The 24793-nt window shown below is 49.7% G+C and overlaps 1 protein-coding gene across 1 annotated transcript; it reads right to left on the bottom strand.

The window, feature by feature from the left end:
- Nucleotides 1-6080: 6080 nt before the first annotated feature.
- Nucleotides 6081-24392, bottom strand: LOC140705555 (FH2 domain-containing protein 1). Its single transcript, XM_072993302.2, has 10 exons — nucleotides 23644-24392; nucleotides 11722-11783; nucleotides 11480-11582; nucleotides 11118-11203; nucleotides 10928-11028; nucleotides 10472-10542; nucleotides 10026-10133; nucleotides 8270-8340; nucleotides 7487-7766; nucleotides 6081-7071 (listed from the first exon to the last, which is right to left on the bottom strand). Exons 1-10 carry the CDS (start codon nucleotides 24052-24054, stop codon nucleotides 6418-6420), a joined length of 1947 nt encoding a protein of 648 aa, XP_072849403.2. The 5' UTR covers nucleotides 24055-24392; the 3' UTR covers nucleotides 6081-6417.
- Nucleotides 24393-24793: the final 401 nt, after the last annotated feature.

The raw sequence follows: 24793 nt of genomic DNA on the forward strand, positions 1-24793 counted from the left end.
GGAAAGGGTCATTGTTTTAATATTGAAACCAGATAAAAATCCAATAAATATGGAAGCATATAGACTCATATCACTGATAAATCAAGAAGCTAATATATTCACTGCAACAATGGCAAAGAGATTAAATAACTTTAAGGGGAGTTATATTGAAAAAGACCAAATGGATTTATACAAGGCAGACAAATGTCAGATTTAATGAGAAGGGTACTTAATTTAATGCATTTAGCTAAAGAAACTAACTCTAAGGCCAGAGTACTATCATTAGACATATTTAAAGCATTTGATTCAATGGAATGGGATAATTAAAGACATTAATTAAATATCTAGGGTTTGGACCTAATTTTAGGCAGATAATTCACCAATTATAATCACAGAATACAGCTATAGTTAATGATGGAATAACTGAGACAATATACCTAGGCCGAGATACAAGACAAGGTTGCCTCTTATCTCCAGTATTATTTACAATGATAATAGAATTATTGGCACAGATAATTAGATAAACAGATTGTAGGGAGAGAACATAAAGAAAATGGTAAAATAAACTTGTTTGCTGATGACGCATTACTAATAGTTAAAAATCCAATAGAAACAACAGAATGGCTTAAATCACATTTGGAGAAATTTGAGAGTATATAACGGGGTTAAAAGTAAATTGGGGAAAGTCAGAATGTTTATTATTAAACCACTTGGATGAGGAGAAAAGAATGAAAATATTTGAAGGTAAAATAGGAAATGTTATTAAATATTTAGGGATTAATATTACAGTGGGGTCTTGACTTGAGAACTTAATCCGTATTGGAAGGCGGTTCTCAAGTCAAAAAGTCTGTAGGTCAAGTCTCCATTGACCTACAGTGCATTGAAAACCGATTAATCCCGTAACAGGCCGTTTTTGTTCCATTTTGGTTTTTTTCTGGTCTGTAAGTCAATTCTCAGGCTGCAAGTCAAACCTAAATTTTGCGGCCAGAGAAGTCTGTAACTCAAAAAGTCTGTAAGTCAAGCCGTCTGTAAGTCAAGGGTCCACTGTACTTGGAATTTACAGGATATAATTAAAATAAATCTAGATAGAGTGAAAAAAGAGATAACTGGAAGGATAAAAGATTATCAGAAATTAAAGATTTCTTGGTTTGGTAGAGTGCAAAATGAAAATTATTTCTAAATTAAATTTTATATTTTGGATGCTTTCTATAAAGATTACAGAAAAACAACTGAAAGAATAGCAGAAAAGGACAAACTGTTAGTTAGGCATCCTTCAGTCTCGAAAGACTATGGTAACGTGCTCTGTATGGAGGACTTGGAACAGCGTCTAGTGTGGCTGAGGAGGCCAATTCGAGAGTGACAATCCCTTCCACACTGAAGACAAATCCAATCTGTCCCCTGTCCAGCTCCCTGGTTTTGCTGCTTTTGTGACTTCCTCTTTGCCTCAGCCTGCTGGGCAAGGGTCTCTTCAAATTGGGAGAGGCCGTGATGCAATGTCTGCCTCCAGGCTGAACGGTCAGATGTCAGGGTTTCCCATCTGTTGAGGTCCATTCCTAAGGCCTTCAGATCTCGCTTGCAGACGTCCTTGTATAGCAGCTGTGGTCTCCCTCTGGGGTGATTTCCCTGCACTAATTCTCCATACAGGAGATACTTTGGAATCCAACCATCAGCCATTCTCACGACGTGCCCAAGCCAACGTAGACGTCGCTGTTTCAGTAATGTATTCATGCTGAAAATCCCAGCTCGTTCTAGGACTACTCTGTTTGGGACTTTGTCCTGCCAGGTGATACCAAAAATCCGTTGGAGGCAACGACTATGGAACGTGTTCAGCTTCCTCTCCTGCCATGCACAAAGGGTCCAGGACTCACTGCAGTACAGGAATGTGCTTAGGACACAGGCTCTATAGACCTGGATCTTGGTATGTGTCGTCAGCTTCTTATTGAGCCATACTCTCTTTGTGAGTCTAGAGAACATGGTAGCTGCTTTGCCAATGCGTTTATCCAGATCGTCATCCAGAGAGAGGGTGTCAGAGATGGTTGAGCCAAGGTATACAAAGTCATGAACAACCTCCAATTCTTGTGTGGAGATGGTAATAGAGCGAGGTGAGTCCACGCCCTGGCCCATGACTTGTGTTTTCTTCAGGCTGATTGTTAGTCCAAAGTCTTGGCAGGCCTTGCTGAAACGATTCATGAGTTGTTGGAGGTCTTCAGCAGAGTGGGCAACGATGGCTGCATCGTCTGCGAAGAGGAAGTCCCGCATGCATTTCAGTTGGACTTTGGTCTTCGCTCTCAATCTAGAGAGATTAAAGAGCTTTCCGTCTGATCTAGTCCGGAGATAGACACCCTCGGTTGCATCGCAATGGAAATAAACGAGTGAGGATTAATAAGAAATGATAGTATGTAACACAAAAGAGGGAGGTCTTTGATCACCCAGTTTAAAATTATATTATACAGCAAATCAGGTCAAACATATTCCAGATATTATTAAAGGTAATAAAAATTTAATTTGGACAGTAGTAGAAATGCAGGATAAGGAAGTAAGAATTGAAAGTATATTGTTTAAAGAAAAAATTGGAGAAAAGATTTAAAAGATTACTAACCCTTTCCTTAAAAATATGTTAGAAAATTGGAAAAAGTTTAGAGGCATTCTAAGCCCATCGATCTCTCCTATATCCCAGGTGGTGGATTTAAAGAATTTTCCAGAAACTCTTTAAAAAACTCATAAGAATATATTAACAAAGAAAGGGATAAATAGGATAAAAGACTGGATGGAGAAGATGAGAGATAAAGGAAATATAAAAGAGATCTTGGGAGGAGAGGCGATTTCTTGGTTCAATATGATTCAAATAGAAAGGTGGACAAGGGAATGGAATAGTAAGGAAAGGAAAAGTAGAAAAATGACAAAATTTGAAGAGATTATTGAAAAAAGATTGAAATTAGAGGAAAAGACAGAAAGAGAACTGTATGTCAAATATATAAATTATTAATTCAGGCCTAACAGGATACACAAGGATTAAAACCACAGTGGCAATATGATTTGGATAAAGAAGTAATAGGAGAGGAATGGGATAAAATGTGGGACCAAAGAATTATGAAGAACATGTTTGTAAGGATAAAGGGAAATTGTTATAAAGTAATATGGAGATGGTATTTAATACCAGTAAAACTGAATATAATATGTAAATAAAAATGTATCATCACTATACTGGAGGTGTAAAAAAGAGAAGGGGACATATATACATATGTGGTGCTCATGTGAAGTAAGAAAGCAGGAATGGAACCAAATTTTTAAACAAATAAGGGAAATAACTGAATTAAATTTGATTTGATTTATTTGATTTATTTTATTTATATGCCGCCCACTCTACCCAAAGGTCTCTGGGCGGCTCACAACAACCATCAATGGCTTTATTGAATTTGGTTAAGAACGATCAATTGTTGAAAGAAAATAAGGACTTAATAGTAATAATGATTATGGCAGTGAGGTTAAATTTTGCAAGAAACTGGCAGAATGATAACCAACTAAATTTAGAGGAATGGTATAGAGAACTATGGGATATGGGAATTAATGATAAACTGACATGTGATATGAAAATAAGAAGATCCTATAAAAATAATGATTTTAAGAAAATATGGAGTGTATTCTTGGAATATGTATTTCGGAGAGGGAAGGGGTACATACCGAGGGAAGAAAGAAGTTTTGGAGAGAAAATGGACTGAATGAAATTTAAAATACAGTGGTGCCCCACAAGACAATGTTAATTCATTCCGCGAAAATCGCTGTCTTACAAAAACATTGTCTTGCAAAACAAAAAAAGCCCATTGAAATGCATTGAAACCGGTTCAATGCGTTCCAATGGGCTGAAAACTCACCGTCCAGTGAAGATCCTCCATAGGGGCGTCCATTTTTGCTGCCTGTAAAGCGGGGAATCCTTCCCTATACACAGCGGGGAGCCATTTTAATTACCTGGCAGCCATTTTGAAACCGCCAATCAGCTGTTAAAAAAACATCATTTAGCGAAGAATCGGTTCCCAAAGCAACGAACATTGCAACGCGAAAAAACCCTATTTAGACCATCGAAAGAGATCACAAAAATGTCGTCGTGAAGCGGTTTCGTCGTTTACCGAGGCAATCATTAAGCGAGGCACCACTGTATTATTAATGCTAGATCTGAGGGTGATGGTGGCACTGGTATATTATGTAATTGTGTTTTATTTTGGTGTTAGGTTTATGTTGTTTAGGTCGGATGTTTGTTTAATAAATTTATTAAAAAGAAAAGAAAACGGGTCCCAGAAGAAGAAGGCAAGCTGGGAGTAACCCGTGGAGGTTTGTGGCCCTTTCTTTGTTCCAGCTGGATCTTTACAAAGAGGTCTTTGTACCCCATGGTCTAACTATGTTCACTATTATCTGGAAGTTGAGTCATGGCAACTGGAGTCTCTCCTATTAAGTTGAAACGTTTGGCTACTCGTCCAGGTAGCTTCTTCGGTCTGAGGAGATTTGGTGATACCTCCTCCAGGTTGGTGTCACTTCCCCCTGGTCTGAATAGGCTCCTTAGATGGACAATTGGGGGGGGGGGAGTGAAAACCCCACCTCTGCAGTCCTTCTCCACCCCTTGTCATGGGTCTTAACAGTGGTTTTTCTGGTGTGTGGTCCTGTTTCAACCTAATAGGAAAGATGTCTAGTTGCCATGAGTCAACTTCCAGATAACCTCACCTGGAGAACGGAGAATCTTCACAGGTATATGTCCACTGTTGTGAGAGCCCTGGATACAAGGGTGGCCCGTGACCCACCCCGTGCATTAACAAAATGAAGATCTGGCCCATCGCTGCCCTTTGCCAGCGAAGCCTTTGCAGCGCCTTCAAGGGGAGGGGGCTTATTCTGGCTGAAACCCAGAATAAGCCCACCTACCACCCCTGCGAGGGAGACCAGGGTCTCTTTTTCTTTTTCCTTTCAGGCAGCTAGTAGCAAGGGAAGCTGGGAGGGGGAAATACCCCCCATGCTCTTACGGGGCCACTCCCCAAGGCCCCAGATCCAGTGGCTGTGGGGTTGGGGACAGAAGCATAGACACATAGAGGCGTGTCCTTCCCACCAAAGAGCATCTGGCTGGACCCAGAAGGAAACAGCGGACAAACCCTGACAGGAGGGCCCCCCCACCCACCCCTGCATCCTTCGGCTGTCCTCAAGTACAGGGACAGCTATGGCAAGCGTGGGGGGGGGAGAGGGGGCTTCACCAGCACCCCAGCCTGCTGTTGGCCAAGTATGAAAGCATGATCTTGCGAAGTCCCAAGGACATGTCCTTTGCTGCTCCAAAGGAAGCTAATCAGGCTGACCGCTGATGTGCCCTTTGCCTTCTCAGGACCCCTCCCCTCTGAGCCGTGGTTCCCAACCTTAGGAGGCTTCTTAGGCTGCAGTTCCCAGAAACCTCTGCCCCCCCGCCCCCCCCACCCCACTGTGGCAGCCCGGGTTTCCACGAGCGCCCACATTGCTCAAGGTGGAGAAGAAGCATGGCCTTCGAGGAACACTGTTTTTAAGCATGGCTACCTCTGAGGGCAAGGCCAGGCTGGCCCGCCACAGGGCTGCCGACCAGACCCCCCACCCACCCCACCCTGAATGCTCTAACACTCATTGCTAGGAAGGGGGGGCCCTCTTCTGTGTTCAGGGCCAGAGTCAGAGGGCCAGCACAGTTCAAGGCAACACCAGCGGGCAAAATATCTGGCGCACCTTTCAGGGTACACGTGCGACCTCGCCATCCCCGCTGAAAAGCTCTGGAACCCTCTGGGCCCCGGCGGGACGGATGCCGAAAGGCAGAGGCGTCTCCACCCACTCAGCGCTTTTCCCCCTTTGGAGGGTGTTCCTTGGGGCAGAGAGAAGGGAGGCCATGTTTGCAGGCCTCCAGGGGAGGGGGAAGAAGAAAAGCCCTCCTCAGCCCCACCACCCGGGGGGGGGGGTGCAAGGCCTCTCCCCTCCCAGAGGAGGCGCCACCTTGGGCCCCAGGGGGCCAAACGCCAGGACTCTCCACCTTCCACTCCCGAGGGCCCAGCAGCGGCACCACCACCACCACCACATTGCCAGGGTTCACAAGGGACCGCACACCACCGGGAGTGGTTCCTCAGAGGTTTATTGAGACACATGAACAGAAACACTTTAAAAAGCGGGGGGGGGGGGATTAAAATGGCCAACAGGACCCCCTTCTAGCGCACCACACAGGCCTCCATAAGGGGCCCATTCTCCTGGCCTTCTGCAGTGGATGGGCAAGGTCATCATCCCACCTTCCCCCAGGAAGGGGAGGGTGTCCGTTGCCCCCCAGACCCACCAAGAGCGGCCAGAGGGGAGACGTCCGAGGGCCAAGGCCGGACAGAGAGCCTTCGGGGTGGGGTTGGGTGGGGAGCTGCCTACCTCCAGAGGAGTCCACTCTCCCCTGCCCCACTGCCAAGGGATTCAGGTCTGGGAGGTGGATCGAGGCTTTTCGCCAAGGCTCAGGCGACGGAAAAAGCCCACCAGGGCCGAGACGTCCTTGGGGGAGGCCTGAGGGGACGTGGGGGTCTCGGGTGCCTCCGGAAGGGTCTTCTTGGAGAAGAGGCCAGAGAAGCGGGAGCCGCTGGGTCCCTCCGGGGAGGTGGGGCTGGGGGCCGGGGACCTCAGCCAGGCCCTCAGGCCTCCTCCTCCTCCTCCTCCTCCTCCTCCTCCCAGGAGCCCTCCAGCCCCCTTCTTGCGGGACCCGGAGGAGGAGGAGGGGGCCGGGGGCTGGAGGAGGTCCGAGGGGGGGGCCTCGGCGGGCCCTGGGGCCATCAGCTCCAGCGCAGGGGGTTCGGGGCCGGCGGGCAGCACGGGGAGCGTGTGGCGCCGGCTGAGGGGCGAGGGGCGCTCCCTGGCCTGGGGACTCTCGGCAATGGGCTGGGGCTCCCGGTGCGTGCGGCTGCGTCGGCCAGAGCGGGCCAGCGGTTGGAAGAAGAGGCGGTCCAGCTCCACGTCCTGGAGGCCGGGGTCGCGGGACGAGCAGGTGGCGATGGAGCGCCGCTTCTGCTTCTCCCGCTCGTGCTCCTCTTGGCGCTGCTGCCGCCGCTGCGCTGCTGCCGCCCGAGCCCTGTTTTCCTGCGCAGGGGGGTAGGGGGTAGGGGTTGGAGAGATGAAGCAGGAGGTGAAGGACCAGACCTGCTCCTAAAAAGGGTCAGCGACCGGCCTCTCCCACAATCTAGGCAAAGAATCGCTCCCTGTGGTCAAACATCAGGACTGAGCCAGGGATTTCTGCCCAGCCAGCAGGAATTCCAGCATGGGGTGGCCGTCCTTCCCCACGAGACACCCCAAGGCAAACAGGTGGCAAGACCCCAAAGCAGACCACTTCCTGCTTCTCTGAACCTTTTTTGGGGGGGGGGGGAGAAGAGAAGGAGCTTTTAGCTTGCCTGAAAACCAGGAACCCTCCCTGTATCTTTGGGGAAACACCACGCATGCGCGTGTAGGTGGGAGGCAGCGCACAGGCGGTTCAGGCCTGCTTTGAGGGATGGGTTACCTGGACAGCCGCAACGAAACGCTCCCCAAAGCCGAGGAGGACTCCGCAGCACCCGGGCAAGCTGAAGGTCTCCAGGTCCTCACAGAGGAAGTCCGCCAGCGTGGCCGTGGCGTGCTGAAGCCCCTCCCAAGCGGTTCTGGCGGCCCCCAGCTCGGCCTCAGCCCCCTGCAAGAAGGGCTCCATCTGGGCCTCCAGGCCCAAGGCCCGGACCCCCGCCTGGGCCCCCAGCAAACGCTCTGCCAGGCTCTGCAGCTCCACCGTCACCTCCTGGTCCACAATCCTGGAGAGGGGGAAAACAAGGGCCTTGAGGGAGGCCAAGCCCAGGACTGCCCCCTCCCTCAAGAAGCGCTCTGCAGTTCCCTGCAGAGTGCCCGCCCCCGCCCCCCGTGGTGCCACCTTCGCTCCAGAAAAAGACCAACAGAACTGGTGCATCTACTGAAATATTAGGTCAAAAAAGGGGGGGAAACATTGGTCCTGGGATGCAGAAAATAGAATGCTCTTCATTCCAGTATAAATTGCCTGACAATACGCCAAAGTGTGTCATGCATTTAATGCTGGAATAAAGAGCATTCTGTTTTCTGCATCCCAAGAGGACTACCGTTTCCCCTCTGTTCGGCCTAAAACCTGAGCCCCAGAGCCACCTGCGGCCATCGGTGGTCAAGGGCAAAAAGCCGAACCAGGATGCCTGCTGGCTGCCAAAGAAGTGGGCAGGGGTCCACCCACCCCTCGCAGGCCGACCTTTGGCCAAGGAGCAGGGGTGGGAGCACAGGTTGTCCCGTTTACCGTGAAGCTGGTCCAACATGCTGGAGTTTGCTGGGGAAATGCAGAAGGTTTGGGTCCATCTTCTCTGCCTCCTGCCAGGCGAGGAAAGAGATGAACGGGTCACACACACCCCCCAGTCCACTCTGCCCTCCTCCTCTGCTCAGACAGCTGGCAGGGCAAAGCAGTCAAAGATGTTGTCAATGGTGGAATGGAGGGGGGGGGGAACTGGAATTGGATCATAGCATCCTGGAGTCCTGGAGCTGGGAAGGGGTCTGTGAGGCCATCCAGTCCAACCCCCTGCTCAACGCAGGAATATGATCAAAGCAGATCTGCCAGGTGATGCCCTAAGTTCTTCTTCAATGCCTCCAGTGCTGGAGCGCTCACCAACACCACCTGAGGTCACTGATTCTACTGTCATACTGCTGTAACACTTAGGAGGTTTTTCCTGAGATTCAACCGAAATCTGGCTCCCTTTAACTTGAGCCCATTATTATGTGTCCTGCACTCTGGGACGATCGAGAACAGATCCTGCTCCTACTCTCTATGACAACCTTCCAAGTCTTTGAAAAGTTCTATCTCCCCTCAAGTCTCCTTTTCCCAGAACTAACTAGTCTTTCCTCACAGGGCTTTGTTTCCAGCCCCCAAATCATCTTTGTTGCCCTCTTCTGAGCTTGTTGGCATCCTTCCTGAAGTGTGGTGTCCAGAACTGGACACAAGACTCAAGGTGAGGCCTCACCAGTGCTGAATAGAGGGGGGACCAGCACCTCGCGGGATTTGGAAACTAGACTTCCGTTAAAGCTTCCTAACATTGCATTTGCTTTTTTTGTAGCCACATCACACTGTTGGCTCATATTCAGCTTGCGATCCATTATTCCCAAGAGCCTCCTCACTTGTAGTACTACTGAGCCAAGTATTCCTCAACCTGTAACTGTGCATTTAGGCCACCCACCCACCCCGACTTTAGGTGTACAACTTTGCACTTACCCCTGTTAAAATTCATTCTGTTGTTTTTAGCCCAGTGCTCAAGCCTCTTTTTGAATTTTGTTCCCATCTCTGGAACACAGACTCTCTGCGGCCTTCTATGGGAAGACCACGGCCGCACAAGGACCACGCTTTGATCTTCTTGGGGTAGCCCCTCGCTGGACCTTCACCCCTCTTTCTTTGGAGAGGAGTGTTGCCCATGAAGGGCAGATGAACCGGCCACCAGAAGCTGCCCTGCCAGCAGCAAGGCATTCCAGAGAAGAGGCCAACACCGCTGAGGTGGCCAGGGTGGGAGTGGGGGTAGGGAAGAAGTGGGGAAGGGGACAACTAACTCTTTTTTCTTTCTTTCTGGAAGACATGCTCAGGGTTCAGTGGCACACAACTCTGAGAAACCTTAGGCGGCAGCACTCCTAAGACCATCCTCCCGCAGAGCCCCTCATTTTCTGGAATGCCAGGGGAGCTCCCTAGAGCAGGGGACCCGTTGGCACCCAAGGGAGCAAAGCAATGCTTCTGCAGGACCAGACAGCTGCGGTGCCATGAGAAAACCCCCGGGTCCAAATCCCTGGTCAGGAAGGATACAAAGCAGCTGGCCGAGAATAGCAGATGGACAAGGGCCGGCCAGGACTGAGTCTGACCTGAACCAGCGAGGCCGAGTCCCGGGTATGTTGCTCTAGGCAAAAACCCACCTTGGGGTAAGCATAGAATTAAAAAGTGCCAAAGCTAGAAGCCTTCTCAATCAATGTGCGCGTGCACACGCCGGCACAGCTCTTCCCCCTTCCGCCCTTGCCCCGCTTACCAGGGCCACAAACTGCAGGAGATCCATGCCGGGCCGGTTTGCTTTGGTGTCTGCCAGCCTGAGCAGTGAGGGCACACGGAAGCCGAGGGCAGAGCCTGCATAGCCACCCTGCAGATCGAGGGGGTGGGGTGGGGTGGGGGAGCCAAAGGTTAAAGGGAGCCTCCTGCCTCCAACCCCAAGAATGGCCCCCTTGACCGTCTTCACTGTTCTGCGTCCACAGAGTGCTCAAGAGGCACCTGGGGATTGCTCTCCCGCAACCACGCCAGGAATCGGAGGCTGCCCTCCCGTCATATGGAGAGGTATCCCCTCTCCCCCCCCTCCAATGTGTCGGCAGCAGGAGAGGGCTGAGCCCTGCCCAGAGGATCTGATAGTCTGATGCCAGATGCCGCTTAGGACAACAACCCCTTGGGTTCCTCCACCCCCAGCCCACCACCCAGGTACCACACCTGGTTCAGGTAGTTCCCTGCCTTCAGCACCAGACGGATCAGGTCGTGCAGCTCTTCACAGTCCAAAAGCTCTGGGGGGGGGATGTGGAAGCGGGGAGGTGAAGGAGGGTTGGTGGATGGACCCCCAGCCCACTGCCTCTGACTCCCATCCCAATGGGAGATGCGCACATGTGGAGAGACCGTTCTAGCCAACCGAGGGCTCCATTGCCCCAGAAAGCCCCCCCCAATCCTTCAGCAGCCCCTCCCTCCATTCCTCTCCACTCTTCTCCTGGGGCCAGGATGTGGCTCGGCCCAGAGGGGGCCAGTTATGCCAGCCCCCAGGTGCCTGAAAGGAGGCTGGAGACCTTCTCCTGCAGGTAACGTCACAGTGTGGAAGGAAAAGCAACCCCCTCCCCAAACTCTGCTCTTCCCCAACTGGCCAGGATCGCCCCCCCCCCCCGCGACCGACCAGCACACCTAGCGCGGCTTCCGTCAGGATCTGAATGGCTGACTGCAAGGTGCTCAGCCGTGGGAAGAATTCCTCCTTGAAGACCAAGAGCTCCAGGCGACTGGCATAGCTGGGGAAAGAGAGGGGTGATGGCAGAGTGGCTGGGAATACAAGGATGCCCAGCAGGCCTTCCCCCCCAGGGCCCCCCCAGGCCCTCACCTGGGCACGCGGACCAGGAGCAGAGCAAAGACCTCTGCCTCCGAGAGCCGGCTTTGGCTGCCCTGGAATGCCTTCAGCCTCTTGACCTTCGGAAACAGAAAACGCAGGCACCACTCGAGGGCGGAACCGGGCAGCTGGAAGACACCCCCCCGTCCCCAGGGTCACCCAGTCCAGCCTCGGTGGAGGATGTGGCCAGTTCAAGGCAGAGAGAGACGGCCACCTGCCCTGTGCTTCAAACCCTCCAGTGATGGAGGCCACCGCCTGCTCTGCTAGCCCTTGAGCATCGCCCTTGAGTCACAGGGAGCTCAGCCCCCTTCCTCCTCCTCTTCTTCTTCCTCTTCCCCCCCCCCCCGCAACATCACCTCCTCCGCATCTGGCAGCAGTTTGGTCAGCTCCTGCAGCTTCTCGGCCCCATAGGGGGTACCTGCCCCTTCCTGGATGTCAGCAACAATCCCTTGCACAGGCCTGGAAAGAAAGCCAGAAACGTCCTCAGCTTGGGGACGGGGAGGGCGGACTCACCACCACCAGCACCTTTTCGCCCCCAAGCACATCCCCCTCGCATCTCCCCAGCCCCACCAGCCAGCCAGCCCGCCCTCCGCCTCACCTCTTCAGCTGCTTCAGGAATATGCCCAGGTTCAGGATTTTCTTGGCATCCAGGAGGAAGACCTGCACCCAAGAGGACAGGCAAAAGGGCAAAATCCAGCCGCAGGGCTGTGCAGGTGCAGGGTTCTCAGCACCACCTACCTCTCTCTCTCTCTCTCTCTCTCTCTCTCTCACACACACACACACACACACACACACACACACACACACACACACACACAGCCGTCAATCAAGCCTTGCATTTGAATTAATTAACAAGTCAGCATAGCCACCTGAGAGGAAGTGTTTACTCATTCAGTACTTTTAAATCATTTTAAATAACTGAGATTCGTCTGGCGCCGACGCTGATGACATTTTGGCGCCAGGTCAAAACCTTCCTGTTCCAGAAGGCTTTTTATTGAAATACAGTAATATTAGCTCTGGATCCGATGGCACTTTTTAGAGTATATATTTTAATTGCATTTTAATTGTTTTGTCTTTTCATTGTATTTTAAATGTTAAAAGCCGCCCAGAGACGTTTGGGTAGTGTGGGCAGCATATAAGTTAAATAAATAAATAAATAAATAAATAAATAAATAAATAAATAAATAAATAAATAAATAAATAAAGAAAGAAAGAAAGAAAGAAAGAAAGAAAGAAAGAAAGAAAGAAAGAAAGAAAGAAATACATACATACATACATACATACATACATACATACATACATACATACATACATACATACATACATACATACATACATACATTTAACATGTTTTTGCTCCATCTCTCTCCTTAAAGGGACCCAAGGCGGCTGGGTAGTAACCCTGGCCGCCCCTCCCCTTCTTGACCCATTAAGCAACAGTCTTTCTCTGGATGGCAACAGTGAGCTCTCCCCTGTCTCCACGTTGCTTTATTGCGTCTGTTTTAGCTACTAGGAGGTTTGGGACGTGATAGAGGGACGGTGCTCTGCTGTGGATGATTTTGGCCTTCAGTTTCCACTGATACATCCTTACACTTGATGGTCCTTCCTAGTTCGTTCCTTGCCGTCCTTCCTACGCTCAGGTCTTCTTCGGATTTCTTGGCTGCTGTCGCCCTTTACACCTGTACACCTGATCCCAGGTGTACAACATCTATCTGTCTAGTTTCTTCACTGTCAGCGTCATAAAGCTGACTACAGTTCTTCTGTTGCCATGATTTTTATCTTAACATTCAGGTGCAGTCCTGCTTTGGCATTTTCTTCTTGCATTTTCCCTAAAAGTCATTTCAAGTCATAACTGCTTTCTGCCAATAAGATGGTGTCACCTAAATATCAAATCATTCATTCATTCATTCATTAGATTTGTATATTGCCCCACTGATTTGTGCATATCAAATCATTCATTCATTCATTCATTCATTCATTCATTCATTCATTCATTCATTCATTCATTAGATTTGTATATTGCCCCAGCAAAATAATAAAGCAGGACAAACAATAAAATTAAAAATAAATCTCATTAACTAATAAGACCAGATGCAACAAGAGGCATAAATTCTAAATAGAAGGCAGGGAAAGAGGCAGAAAAATCAGGCTGGGATGTTTTAGAAGGTGCCTCTGTAAAGCAACATCTTCGGAAACCTTCTGAATGCTGGGAGGGAGGGAGCTCCACCGGGAACTGGTCCCAAATGCTGGTGCCACCACAAAGAAGGCCTAACCTCTCGTAGGGGACTTCTTGGCATTCTTCAGGGTGGCCACCCAGAGGAGTACTGCCTGGGAGGATCTGGTGGAGTGAGCGAGTCGGTGACCTTGGGAAAATGCACTCCAACAAATACTGTGGTCCCAAACCGTGTGTTAATAATTTAAAAAAAAAGATTTTATAGGGTACAGAGGAGTGCCCTAAAATATAAAGTTCTTGTGGAAACTTTCTCTGTAAAGATAGTTTATATTACAAAACTGAAATACCTCATTTGTTTTGGTATGGGGGGTGGGGTCCATGGCCGGGGGGGCACTCACAAAGGGGCGGAGCATGCTCACGTGAATGCGCAAAGGGGCGGAGCACATATACAGAGGGGCAGAGCACGCTCACGTGCATGCACGAACAGGCAGGGCACACGCATGGAGGGGAGGGGCACGCACACAGGTGGGCAGGGCAACCATTCATGCGGGTGGTGGGCCATGCATGTGGGTGGGGGGTGTGTGTGCGGGGGGTGGGAGGTCTGTCTCTGCGGCACCAGGCTGCGGTCTGGGGGTTGGGGACCCCTGGTTTAAGGGACTTTTCCCAGAGGAAGGAGCGAAGATGCTGAAAACAGAGTTTGAGGGCTGGCTTGGTAAGCCTCTTGCACTCAGGTCAAGATTGAGTCTGATGTTGTTTCCCCAAACAGAAAAGGCAGTGGTTGTAGCCATCGGATAAAGGAATCCTGTTAGCGCAAGACACACAATGCTTAAACGGATCCAGAGGGGCCATAAACAGGCAGGAATGGAGGGGGGGGGAAACAAAAGTACAGTAGTGGAAAAAGGAAGAAAAAATAAAAAGGCAGATAACGGAAAGAGACTCACAGGAGAACGCTAATGGAAGAATACTATGGACGCCTGAAAAGGCAGAATAATAAAGACAGGCAATCGCGATTGAAGAAAAAAGTTGCTCTAGTTGTCGAGAAGGTCTGACCTAAGTGGTGGCTAAAAGGAACTGAGGGACCTCCTGGTGGGCAGAGCATGAGGTCCACGGGGGAACGTCCCACTAATCACTTTTTTAAGCTCTAGAAAGTTCCGAGAGCTCCTGCGCAGGCGCAGATTAACCCATTTGTGTGCATTCACAGAGACCATGAGAAAGAACAATAAGTAACATTGTTTGAAAAAGGAGTATGAAGTCATATGATATTCTGATACAATGTGCATATGTATTGTTCTGTCCCTGTTGTGTTGTGTTGTCAGTAAATTACATCATTCTAGCCTGCACAAAAGAGGGGGAATTTTAGCTCAGACCTTGAGATAGTGACATGGTGGCGCTGCGGGTTAAACCGCAGAAGCCTCTGTGCTGCAAGGTCGGAAGACCAGCAGTCGTAAGATCGAATCCACGTGACGGAGTGAGCTCCCGTCACTTGTCCCAGCTCCTGCCAACCTAGCAATTTGAAAGGCATGTAAAAATGCAAGTAGATAAATAAGTACCACCACAAAGGACACAGCGTTCCGTGTCCAGTCGGGCTGGCCATGTGACCACAGAAACTGTCCACGGACAAACACTAGCTCTACAGCTTGGAAACAGGGATAATCAGCTCCCCCTAGAGTCAGACACAACTAGACAATTTGTCAAGGGAGACCTTTACCTTTACCTGAGATCGGCAGCCCTGTTAGGACTTGCAACCTTCAACATCTGAGCTTTTCACAGGCTGGGAAGTCCAAGTCTTGGGAACACTTTGTTTTTACTTTTGATACAGAGCAAGGTATATAAATAAGGAGAGATTACACAGTTATTTGAAGGGAACAAAGAATGACACATGCTTTATTTTCATTGAGTGTGACTGAGGATGGAACTCACGCTAGGCATATATCTTTAGGACAGCAGAAAAATAACAGTGTGGCACTGACAGCCAGAAATGGATTTTGCATAAGGCTGGGTGAGAAAACATTTTATCCGCATGTTAACAACATGCTTAGAGATAAATAATGCTTTTCATTTTGTACTTTCCTATTATAAGATCCCTGAGACTATTTCATGTGTTTTGGAGAAAGCTTTTAAAGCTTTTGGAGTTATACTGCTTTTTACTTTTCAATCAAATATTAAAGAGATGTAGTATTTGCCTTCATAAGTTATGAGCTCCTGTGTTTTAAAGCTCTATCTGAAAAAAGTTACTTGCATCTCCTGGTGCTACTTCAAATGAATTCTGAAACATTTTATTTCCTTTTGATGCTTATGGCCATCAGTGAATCTGTTCTGGAATTCCACCTACAATAGGTTCAGTGTTTTGATGTGTTTTTCCACCCTTGTAGGTATCCTTCAGTCGTGAGAGACTATGGTAACATACTCTGAATAGAGGTCTTGGAACAGCGTCTAGTGTGGCTGAGAAGGCCAATTTGAGAGTGACCATCCCTTCCACACTGAAGACAAATACAATTTGTCCCCTGTCCAGCTCCCTAGTTTTGCTGCTTTTGTGACTTCCTCTTTGGCTGAGCCTGCTGAACAAGTGTCTGTTCAAATTGGAAGAGGCCATGATGCACCACCTGCCTCCAGGCTGAACACTCAGATGTCAAGGTTTCCCATCTGTTGAGGTCCATTCCTAAGGCCTTCAGATCCCACGCAAATATCCTTGTATCACAGCTGGGGTCTCCCTCTGGGACGCTTTCCATGCACTAATTCTCCTTACAGGAGATCTTCTGGAATCTGACTGTCAGCCATTCTCACGACATGCCCGTGCCAACGTAGATGTTGCTATTTCAGTAATATATACATGCTAAAAATTCCAGCTCATTCTAGGACTACTCTATCTGGAACTTTGTCCTGCCAGGTGATACCAAAAATGTGTCGGAGATAACAAATATGGAACATGTTCAGCTTCCTCTCCTGCCATGCACAAAGGGTCCAGGACTCACTGCAGTACAGGAGTGTGCTCAGGACACAGGCTCTATAGACCTGGATCTTGGTATATTATTACTCTATTTGTCATACTCTCTTTCTGAGTCTAGAAAACATGGTAGCTGCTTTGCCAATGCGTTAATCTAGGGAGAGAGTGTCAGAGATCATTGAGCCAAGGTCAACAAAATCATGAACAACCTCCAATTCTTGTGTGGAGATGGTAATAGAGGGAGGTGAGTCCACGCCCTGGCTCATGACTTGTGTTTTCTTCAGGCTGATTGTTAGTCCACAAAGTCTTGGCAGGCCTTGTTAAAATGATTCATGAGTTGTTGGAGGACTTCAGCAGAATGGGCAACAACAGCTGCATCATTAGCGAAGTCCTGCATGCATTTCAGCTGGACTTTGATCCTTGCTCTCAACCTAAAGAGATTAAACAGCTTTCCATCTGATCTAGTCTGAAGACAGACATCGTCTGTTGCAGTTCCAAAAGCATGCTTCAGCATGACAGCAAAGAAGATCCCAAACAGAGTCGGCGCGAGGACACAGCCCTGTTTCACTCCGCTTCGGATGTAAAAGGGATCCGATGTTGAGCCATCAAAAACTACAGTGGCCTTCATTCCCTCATGAAAGGACCTGATGATGTTAAGGAGTTGAGGTAGGCATCCAATCTTGGGAAGTATTTTAAGAAGGCCATCCCTGCTAACCAAATCAAAGACCTTTGTAAGATCTATGAAGGCCACAAAGAGTGGCTGTTGTTCCCTACATTTCTCCTGCAACTGTCTGAGGGAGAATACCATGTCAGTGGTGGATCTATTAACTTGAAATCCACACTGTGATTCTGGATAGACTCTTGTCTGCAAGCACCTGGAGTCTCTTCAGCACAACACAGGCAAGCAGCTTCCCTACAACACTGAGAAGAGAGATGCCTGTTTCCTTTGTTCTTGTAAAATGTGACAATGTTTGCATCAATATATTCGCGAAGGCTTTCACGGCCGGGATCTAATGGTTGTTCTGGGTTTTTCAGGCTCTTTGGCCATGTTCTGAAGGTTGTTCTTCCTGACATTTCGCCTAGTCTCTGTGGCCGGCATCTTCAGAGGACAGCACTCCTGCCAACTACACCAGAGCACAGGTTGCTGTCCTCTGAAGATGCCGGCCACAGAGACTGGCGAAATGTCAGGAAGAACAACCTTCAGAACACGGCCAAAGAGCCTGAAAAACCCAGAACAAGCAATGTTTGCATCCTTCGTGTCCTGTGGTACTCCACCTTCCCTCCAGCAAAGACAAAAGATTTTATACAACTCAGTGGTGATGATCTCTTTACAGCACTTCAGCACTTCAACAGGGATGTTATCCTTCCCAGGTGCCTTGCTGGAGGCGAGGGAGTGCAAGGCTGCTTTTATTTCTGCTAAAGTTGGTTCGCTGTCCAGCTCTTCCAAGACAGGCAGGCACTCATTCTTTAACGCCTCTTCGGTTATTACATTCTCCCTAGACTATAGCTCAGAGAAGTGCTGCACCCAGAATTCCATCTGTTGTGCTCGGTCCTGGATGATCACACCTGTTCAGGTGCATCAGCCGGGCCTGGAAGGGTTTCCTCAAGCGCTTGAGCAAATGCCTCCACTTTTCTCTGATCGTGAGTCTTGCTGATGTCAATACGAGGTCTTCCTTCATTTTTTGTGTGTGATACAATCTCTTTATTCACAGTTTGCTGCACACCTGGGGAGTGATCAGGATCACAATCTGCACCCTGATAACTGTGTATGATCGTAATACTGTATTGGGAAGGCTAGAGCATCTAGTGAGGATCAAATCGAGCTGAAGCCAATGCTTCGATCTTGGATGTCTCCAAGAGACTCTGTGTCGAAACTTCGTATTAAAGAAAGTGTTAGTGACACAAAGACCATAATAACAGCAAAACTCCAGCAAGTATTGGCCATTTTCGTTCTTCTTCCCAGTGCCAAAACAGCCTAGAGAAGTGGGCCAAGAAGTGTGATCAGCACCAACTCTAGCGTTAAAGTCTCCAAGAATGAACAGCGAGTCTCTCTCCAGGATTTTTTTGATAGTAGCTGCCAGGTCGTCAGAGAATTTGTCTTTGACATCTGCTGTAGACGACAGTGTTGGTGAATGTGCACTAATAAGGGTGACCAGTGCTACTGATGAGTGGAGCGGCAGAGACAGGATTCTTTCACTCCCCACAGTAGGTAGGACAATGGATCTCAGCAGAGCATTTCTAACCGCGAAGCCAACACTATATTCCCTGGTCTCATTCAATGGTTTTCCCTGCCAGAAGAATGAGAATTTTTTTTCTTTGACAGACCCCCGAGTCTGGCAATCTCGTCTTTTGCAGGGCAACAATGTCCATCTTCAGTCTACCCAGTTCCATGTCGATGATAGCTGTCTTGGGTACATGGTCTATTTCCTGCAGGTCATCAGAAAAGCCAGGGGTCGTTGTCCAAACATTCCATGTGCCTGACTAAAATAGCATTTGCATTTTTGGTAGCCACATCACACTGTTAGCTCATATTCAGCTTGTGATCTATGACCATTCCAAGATCCTTCTTGCTCGTAGTTTTATTGAGCCACGTCTCCCCCATCTTGTAACTGTGCAATTGGTTTCTTTTTCTGAGGTGCAATACTTTGCACTTATCCATGTTAAATTTCATTCTGTTGCTTTCGACCCAGTGCTCTATCAAGATCATTTTGAATTTTGTTTCTGTCTATTAGGGTATTAGGTATTCCACTCAATCTTGTACCATCTGCAAATCTGACAGGCATTCCCTGCCCTCCCTCATCCAAGTCATTAATAAAAATATTGAAGAGCGCCGGGCCCAGGACTGAGCCTTGGGGCACCCCACTTGTTACCTCCTCCCAGTTAGAGAAGGACCCATTAATCATAACCCTCCGAGTATGATTCTGTAGCCAATTGTGTGTCCACCTGACACTTGATCTATCCAGCCCACACCTAGTTAGCTTGCTAATCAGGATATCATAGGTCACTTTGTCAAAAACTTTGTTGAAGTCAAGATATAGTTCGCCTACAGCATTACCTGGTCTATCAGGGAAGTTATCTGATCAAAAAATGAGATCAAATTAGTTTGGCAGGATTTGTTCTTGATAAATCCGTGTTGGCTTCTAGTTATTGCTGCCTTGTTTTCTAGGTGTCAATATCTCTTCACTGATTCTTGCAACTTCACTTTTTTTTTTTGCAACTACAAGTTATTATGCTTTTCAATTAATCACAATGCAGTCCAAGATCTTCTACTGATTACTGTTATTACTATTTATTATCTAGTTATTACTGCACTGTTTTCTAGATGTTTCAGAATTTTCCCTGGAATTGATGTGAGGCTGACTGACCCGAGGTTCCCAGGTTCCTCTTTTTTTTGGCCTTTTGAAAGATAGGGGCAACATTCAAGAAAAGGGAGAGTGGTTCTGAAAGTTCATCAGCCTATTCCTTGGACGCTGTTCACCCAGCCCTAGAGATTTGAACTCATTCAAGGTGATAAGGTGTTCCTTGGTGACCGGTTTATCAATTTCCAGCTGCAATCTTCTCCCCTCTACCTGCACTTCAGAGTTGTTTGGAGGGACATCATCTGTCCTTTGGCAAAAGACTAGGCTAAAAGAGGAATTGAGCACCTCTGCCTTTTCTTTGTTATCCTTTTCCATCTCCATTGGGTACATGAGCCACTATTTATTTTCTTTCTCTTTTGCTTTGCACATACTTGAATAATGCTTTTTTATTGCTTTTAGTGTCTCTAGCTAACCTCAGCTCATTCTCAGCTTTTGCTCTCGTAATGTCATCCCTCCATTTTCTTGCTGCTTGTCTGTACTCTTCCTTGGTGACCTGCCCTTCTTTCCACTTTCCTATACATGTCCCTTTTTGTTTTCAGGTCCTCCCTGAGCCTTTTCTGAAGCCACGCTGGGCTTTTTTGCTACCTCTCCCCCTTTTTCTTCTTGTTGGGATTGTTTGTAGTTGTGCCTTTAGAATTTCTTATTTTTTGGAAGCGCCCACCCTTCTTGGACTCCTTTTCCTGTTAGGATCTCCTGCCATGGGACCTTCCTTATCCTTGTTCTGAGATTATTAAAATTGGCTTTTCGAAAATCAAGCATGTGTGTGTAGCTGCACTCTGCTTTGGTTTCCTTTGCAATCAAGAATTCTAGTAGAACTTGGATCATTCGTACTCAGAGTTCCCCTTATTTCCACTTCCTCTACTAAGTCATCTCTGTTAGTTAGAATCAAAAGAAGGGTAGCTAGTCCTCTAGTTTCTTTCTCCACTTTTTGTAGGAACAAACACAAGCCAGGAATTTCTTGGAAGGACCATATTTTGCAGAATTTGCCTCCCAATGTATTTCTGGATAACTGAAATCTCCCATCACCACTACCTCATGTCTCTTTGACATTCTTGCAGTTTATTTTTCAAAAGTTTCATCTGCTAGCTTTCCTTGATTGGGCGGCCATTAGTAGACTCCAACTACCACGTCCCTTTTGTTTTTTGCTCCAACCAGATTGATCCAGGTGTTTTCAATGGGACATCCAATCTCCTCCTCCTGCATTTTTGTGCAGGAATGGTTATTTTTATATATACAGTACTGAAACTCTACCTCCCTTTCTATTCTCTCTATTCTTTTCAAACAATTTATATCCTTTAGTTGCTATATTCCAGTCACGGGAATCATCCCACCAAGTTTCAGTTATTTCTATCAAGTCATATTTGCCCTCCTGAATGAAAATGTCAAGTTCTTCTTGTTTGTTTCCCATACTCCTCCCATTTGTATGTAGACACTGGAGATTGTGTGATTTGTGGTCTGCTTTTCTTTGTACATTTTTGTGAATATTACTATTAACGTTATCATAGACCCTCATTAGAACTTTGTGGTCTGTTCCTCTTATTGTGAGTAAGACTGCATCTATATTTAACTCTCTGTTTGCATCTCCCTCGCCCTTCCAATTCAGTTCAAAGACATCCTGATGAAGTTCTTCATGCTGTGGCCAAACACTTTCATCCCAGTCATTGTGCAGGAGCAGAGAGGCAACAAGTCAGAGCAACCAGGAAGGCTTCTGCCCCAAGCATCAACCTTACCAGCAACGTTGGAAGCCACTTGGAGAAGCTTGATTTGATGGGTGGAGCCTCTAGAAAGGATTATCATATTTTTCTGTGTATAAGATGTCCCCATATATAAGAACACACAAACACACCCACTTTTCTAATGAAAAATCTAAGCAGGGCTTAGCAAGTGGAGGGGGAAAGGGATCAAAGCAATCCCACGGCTGCACAATCGCTTTGATCCCTTTCCCCTCCACTTGTTTTTGTTCTCTCCTCAGCTTACTTCCGTGTATAAGACGACCCTCGGTTTTCAGTCTAAAGATTTAAAAGATATATATTGTCTTATACACAGAAAAATACAGTACTATACAAAACACTTTGCATCCTTGATGCAAAAATACCAGGCTTTTTACTCTCCTTTTCTTGCCCCCCCCTTTTTTGTGCACAGCAGGCCATCCTGCATCCATCTCCCTGATCTTCCTTTCATAAATAAATAAATAAATAAATAAATAAATAAATAAATAAATAAATAAATAAATAAATAAATAAATAAATAAATAAATAGCATTCAACATTGAAAGGGGGTCATGAAAAAACTGAGTGGTTCGGGTACCTGAGCTCCATTGGCTAGCAAAGACTGAGAATGGGCTGACAGAAGAAACCAGGGAGACCCGAAGAAATTATGTTTCTGATTAGTTGTTTTTTGTTTTGTTTTGTTTTGTTTTTGTAGGAGAGGGACCGGAAGGACAGCAGTAGATGGTGCCATTTGAAGCAGGAAGAACAGTGCGGGTCTGAAGGAAAATGCCTCGAGGGTGACAGCAGAAAACAAGCAAGCTGGAGGGCCAGGCAGAAAGAGCTGGGGGGGGGCATGTTGGGATCCCTCCTTCCCTGGGATAATGTCACTTGAGATGAGTCATAGGCTTCTGTTCTTTGCCCAGGAGGTCGATAAATCTCTGGGGAGGGGAGGGAGTCTGGCATTCTCTCCAGGACCTGACATGGTGATGCCCCCATGTACAACCTTCTGTTGGGCTGCCTGAAGCATTTATTTGCAGCAAACAGATCACTGGCTTCACAGACTTCTAAGAGTTGTCCTCCTGATTGACTTCTGACTCCCTCCAAGGGCTCCCACCTCTCCAACCATCTTGGTCCTGCTTTGTTTCTTACTTTTCCATTCCAGCAGAAAAGGTTTTGGTGTGTGATCCATTTTGTCCTGGATGTTTGCATAGCACCTTCCTACTTCTTCTGTAGTTGGAACAGGCACCTGTATGATGGTTATGCTGACCGGTTTTCCACCAAAGCTGGCTCTATCTCAGATCACAGGCGGGAGGGGAGGGCAGCCCCCCCCAGCCCCTCCCAGGGAAGCTCTTCAAGCAGACTGACCTGGAAACACCCCTCCACCGCCTGCCTGCCCGCCCTTCCGCAAGCTGGGAAGGTTCCCTGGTTTATTTATTCCCCCCCCACACACACACACACAGCGCCCCATCCCTGTCTTCCACTGACAGAACCGCAGCCGGAGTGTTTGAGAAGGGCTTCCTCTCAATGCATCCCCGCGAATCTGCAACGCCGCCTCCCTCGCCTCCCTACCTTCCAATGACTGCCCACTGTGGAAGCACTGCGAATGTCATGAACCACAGGGGTGCTGTTTGCATCGCCAACGATCTCCACTCCCTCCTCCTCCACTCCATACTCATTCTAATCTACCCAAACAAGTGTGTCAGTACCTGCCTACCCAGGTCGCGCTCTTTGCTGCTCAGAAGAAGCGCTCTTGAAAGCGGCCCCCGGGGGAGCGCGCGCGGGGTGGGGAATGGGGGGGGGGATTCAGGCCAGCCGCGCCGGGCCAAGCGACTGCGCCCCGACAGCCACACCTGGAACGGGCCCAGGTTGTCCAAGGGCGACAGGGGCCGGGCGGGGAAGGGCGAGACGGGTGGAGGCGCCGAGGAGTCGGGCCGAGAGGACACCGCCCGGGCAGGAGGGATTTTCCCTAGGCCCCGAGGGCAGACCCGCCTCACTCCGAAGGAAGCGCCGTGCGGCCAGACCTCCGCGGAGCCCCCGCCCCCTCCGCCCAAGAGCTGGGCGTTTCCGCTGCCCGGGCTGCTTCCACTCGGCGCTCCGTCCGACGCCCGGACCCCGGCCCGTGGGATGGGATTCGGGCGCGGAAGGGGGACGTTCTGATCCGCGCCCCGCGTGGTGGGGGCGGGAGCGGGGGCGCCCCACTTTCTTCCAGCGTCCCCTCCTTCCCAGCCCCAAGGCATCAAACGCTCAGACTTCCGACGGCGCGGTCTGACGTCAAGCACCTGAAGGATGCCGCCATCGCCGGCCGCAGGCGCATCAGCTCCGTCTCCAGGCTCACCTGCTCCGCCGGCTGCCCGCGTAGGCTTCCTCCGGGCGGCTCGGGCCGCTGGCCGAAAAGCTGCTCCAGGAGGTGGACGTCGAGGGGGAAGGCGTCCGTCCGTCCCGCCGCCGTCCAGAGATTGCTTCGCCCCCGGATGCGCTCCGCCGGAATGGGGTCCCAGTTGAAGTTCCGCAGCCGGCCGGGCCGCCGCTCAGGGGGGCCCGGGTCTCCAGCCGAGGCCGGAGGCCGGCCGGGGCTGCCGGTGGTGTCGGCGCCGGCGGGCAGCGGCGGCGGGGGCGGGGGCGACGGAGCAGCGGACGCCGTGGCGCTGCAGGAGGGACGAGCGGGGCCGGGGGTCGCCAGGGCGCCAGGCGAGGCGGGCCCCGTCCGATCCGTGGGCGACGCGGGGGCGCTCCGGACGGTCACCATCCCGCGCAGCTCGAGGGCTGTCCGGATACCAGAATCCGGCAGAGGCGGCCAGGGGGCGACGCGACCGCTAGCCCACGGCGGCTCTGCTGCCGGGAAGGGGCGGCTCGGGACGTGCCCACCCAGCTGCCGCCGATCATCCTGCGACCAGGAGGAGCCGCGCCCCGCTTTTCTACCTCTCGCCTCCGAATGATCCCGCCGGCGACGCCCGGTTGGGGAAGGTCGGGACCGCCCCTCCCGTCCTTTCTTCCCCGCCCTGCCCTGGACTCGGCCCCGGCCTCCGCACGGGCTCCTTCCCCACTCCCAGCCCTTCCGGAGCAGGCCTCAGTGGCTCCGGGGGGGGGGGGAGGCAGGACTATCATCCGTCTTCAGCCACTCGAAGTTCTGGCCTGGACGCCGCCGCGAAAAAGGGCTCGCAGATGGAGTGGGGCCAGGCGGGGAAGTCCTGGGGCCTGTGGGGGGCGTTGTTGCTGCAAGGGGAGGCGGCCTCACCTTTGGCCACCGGGCTGGAAGGAAGAGGCCTCCGCGTGGGGGGCACTCACGTCTGATGGGCACTTCTCCTCTCCCCACCCTATTCGCACGTGAACTGGAAGGGGCCACGAGGGTCAGCGAGTCTCGCCTCCGTCCAAGAAAGCCACCTCCCTGGGCGAGCCCACCGCCTTCTGAGGAAGCCCTTCCAACACTTCTCGGTCCTGCTGTTGTCCCCCCCCCCCCCCGAAGTTCCGGGGTAAATCCCCTTTCT

This window comes from Pogona vitticeps, chromosome 3 (assembly GCF_051106095.1).
Source record: "Pogona vitticeps strain Pit_001003342236 chromosome 3, PviZW2.1, whole genome shotgun sequence".
Lineage (NCBI taxonomy): Eukaryota > Metazoa > Chordata > Lepidosauria > Squamata > Agamidae > Pogona > Pogona vitticeps.

Bases quoted from the DNA above. Each gene is read 5' to 3' on its own strand.
- LOC140705555 (XM_072993302.2), bottom strand. From the start codon at position 24,054: ATGGTGACCGTCCGGAGCGCCCCCGCGTCGCCCACGGATCGGACGGGG. The intron at 11,784-23,643 runs GTGAGCCTGGAG...TCTTGGGTGCAG, and splicing joins GCGGGCAGCCGGCGGAGCAG to GTCTTCCTCCTGGATGCCAA. The intron at 10,134-10,471 runs GTGTGGTACCTG...CTCGATCTGCAG, and splicing joins CAGGGAACTACCTGAACCAG to GGTGGCTATGCAGGCTCTGC.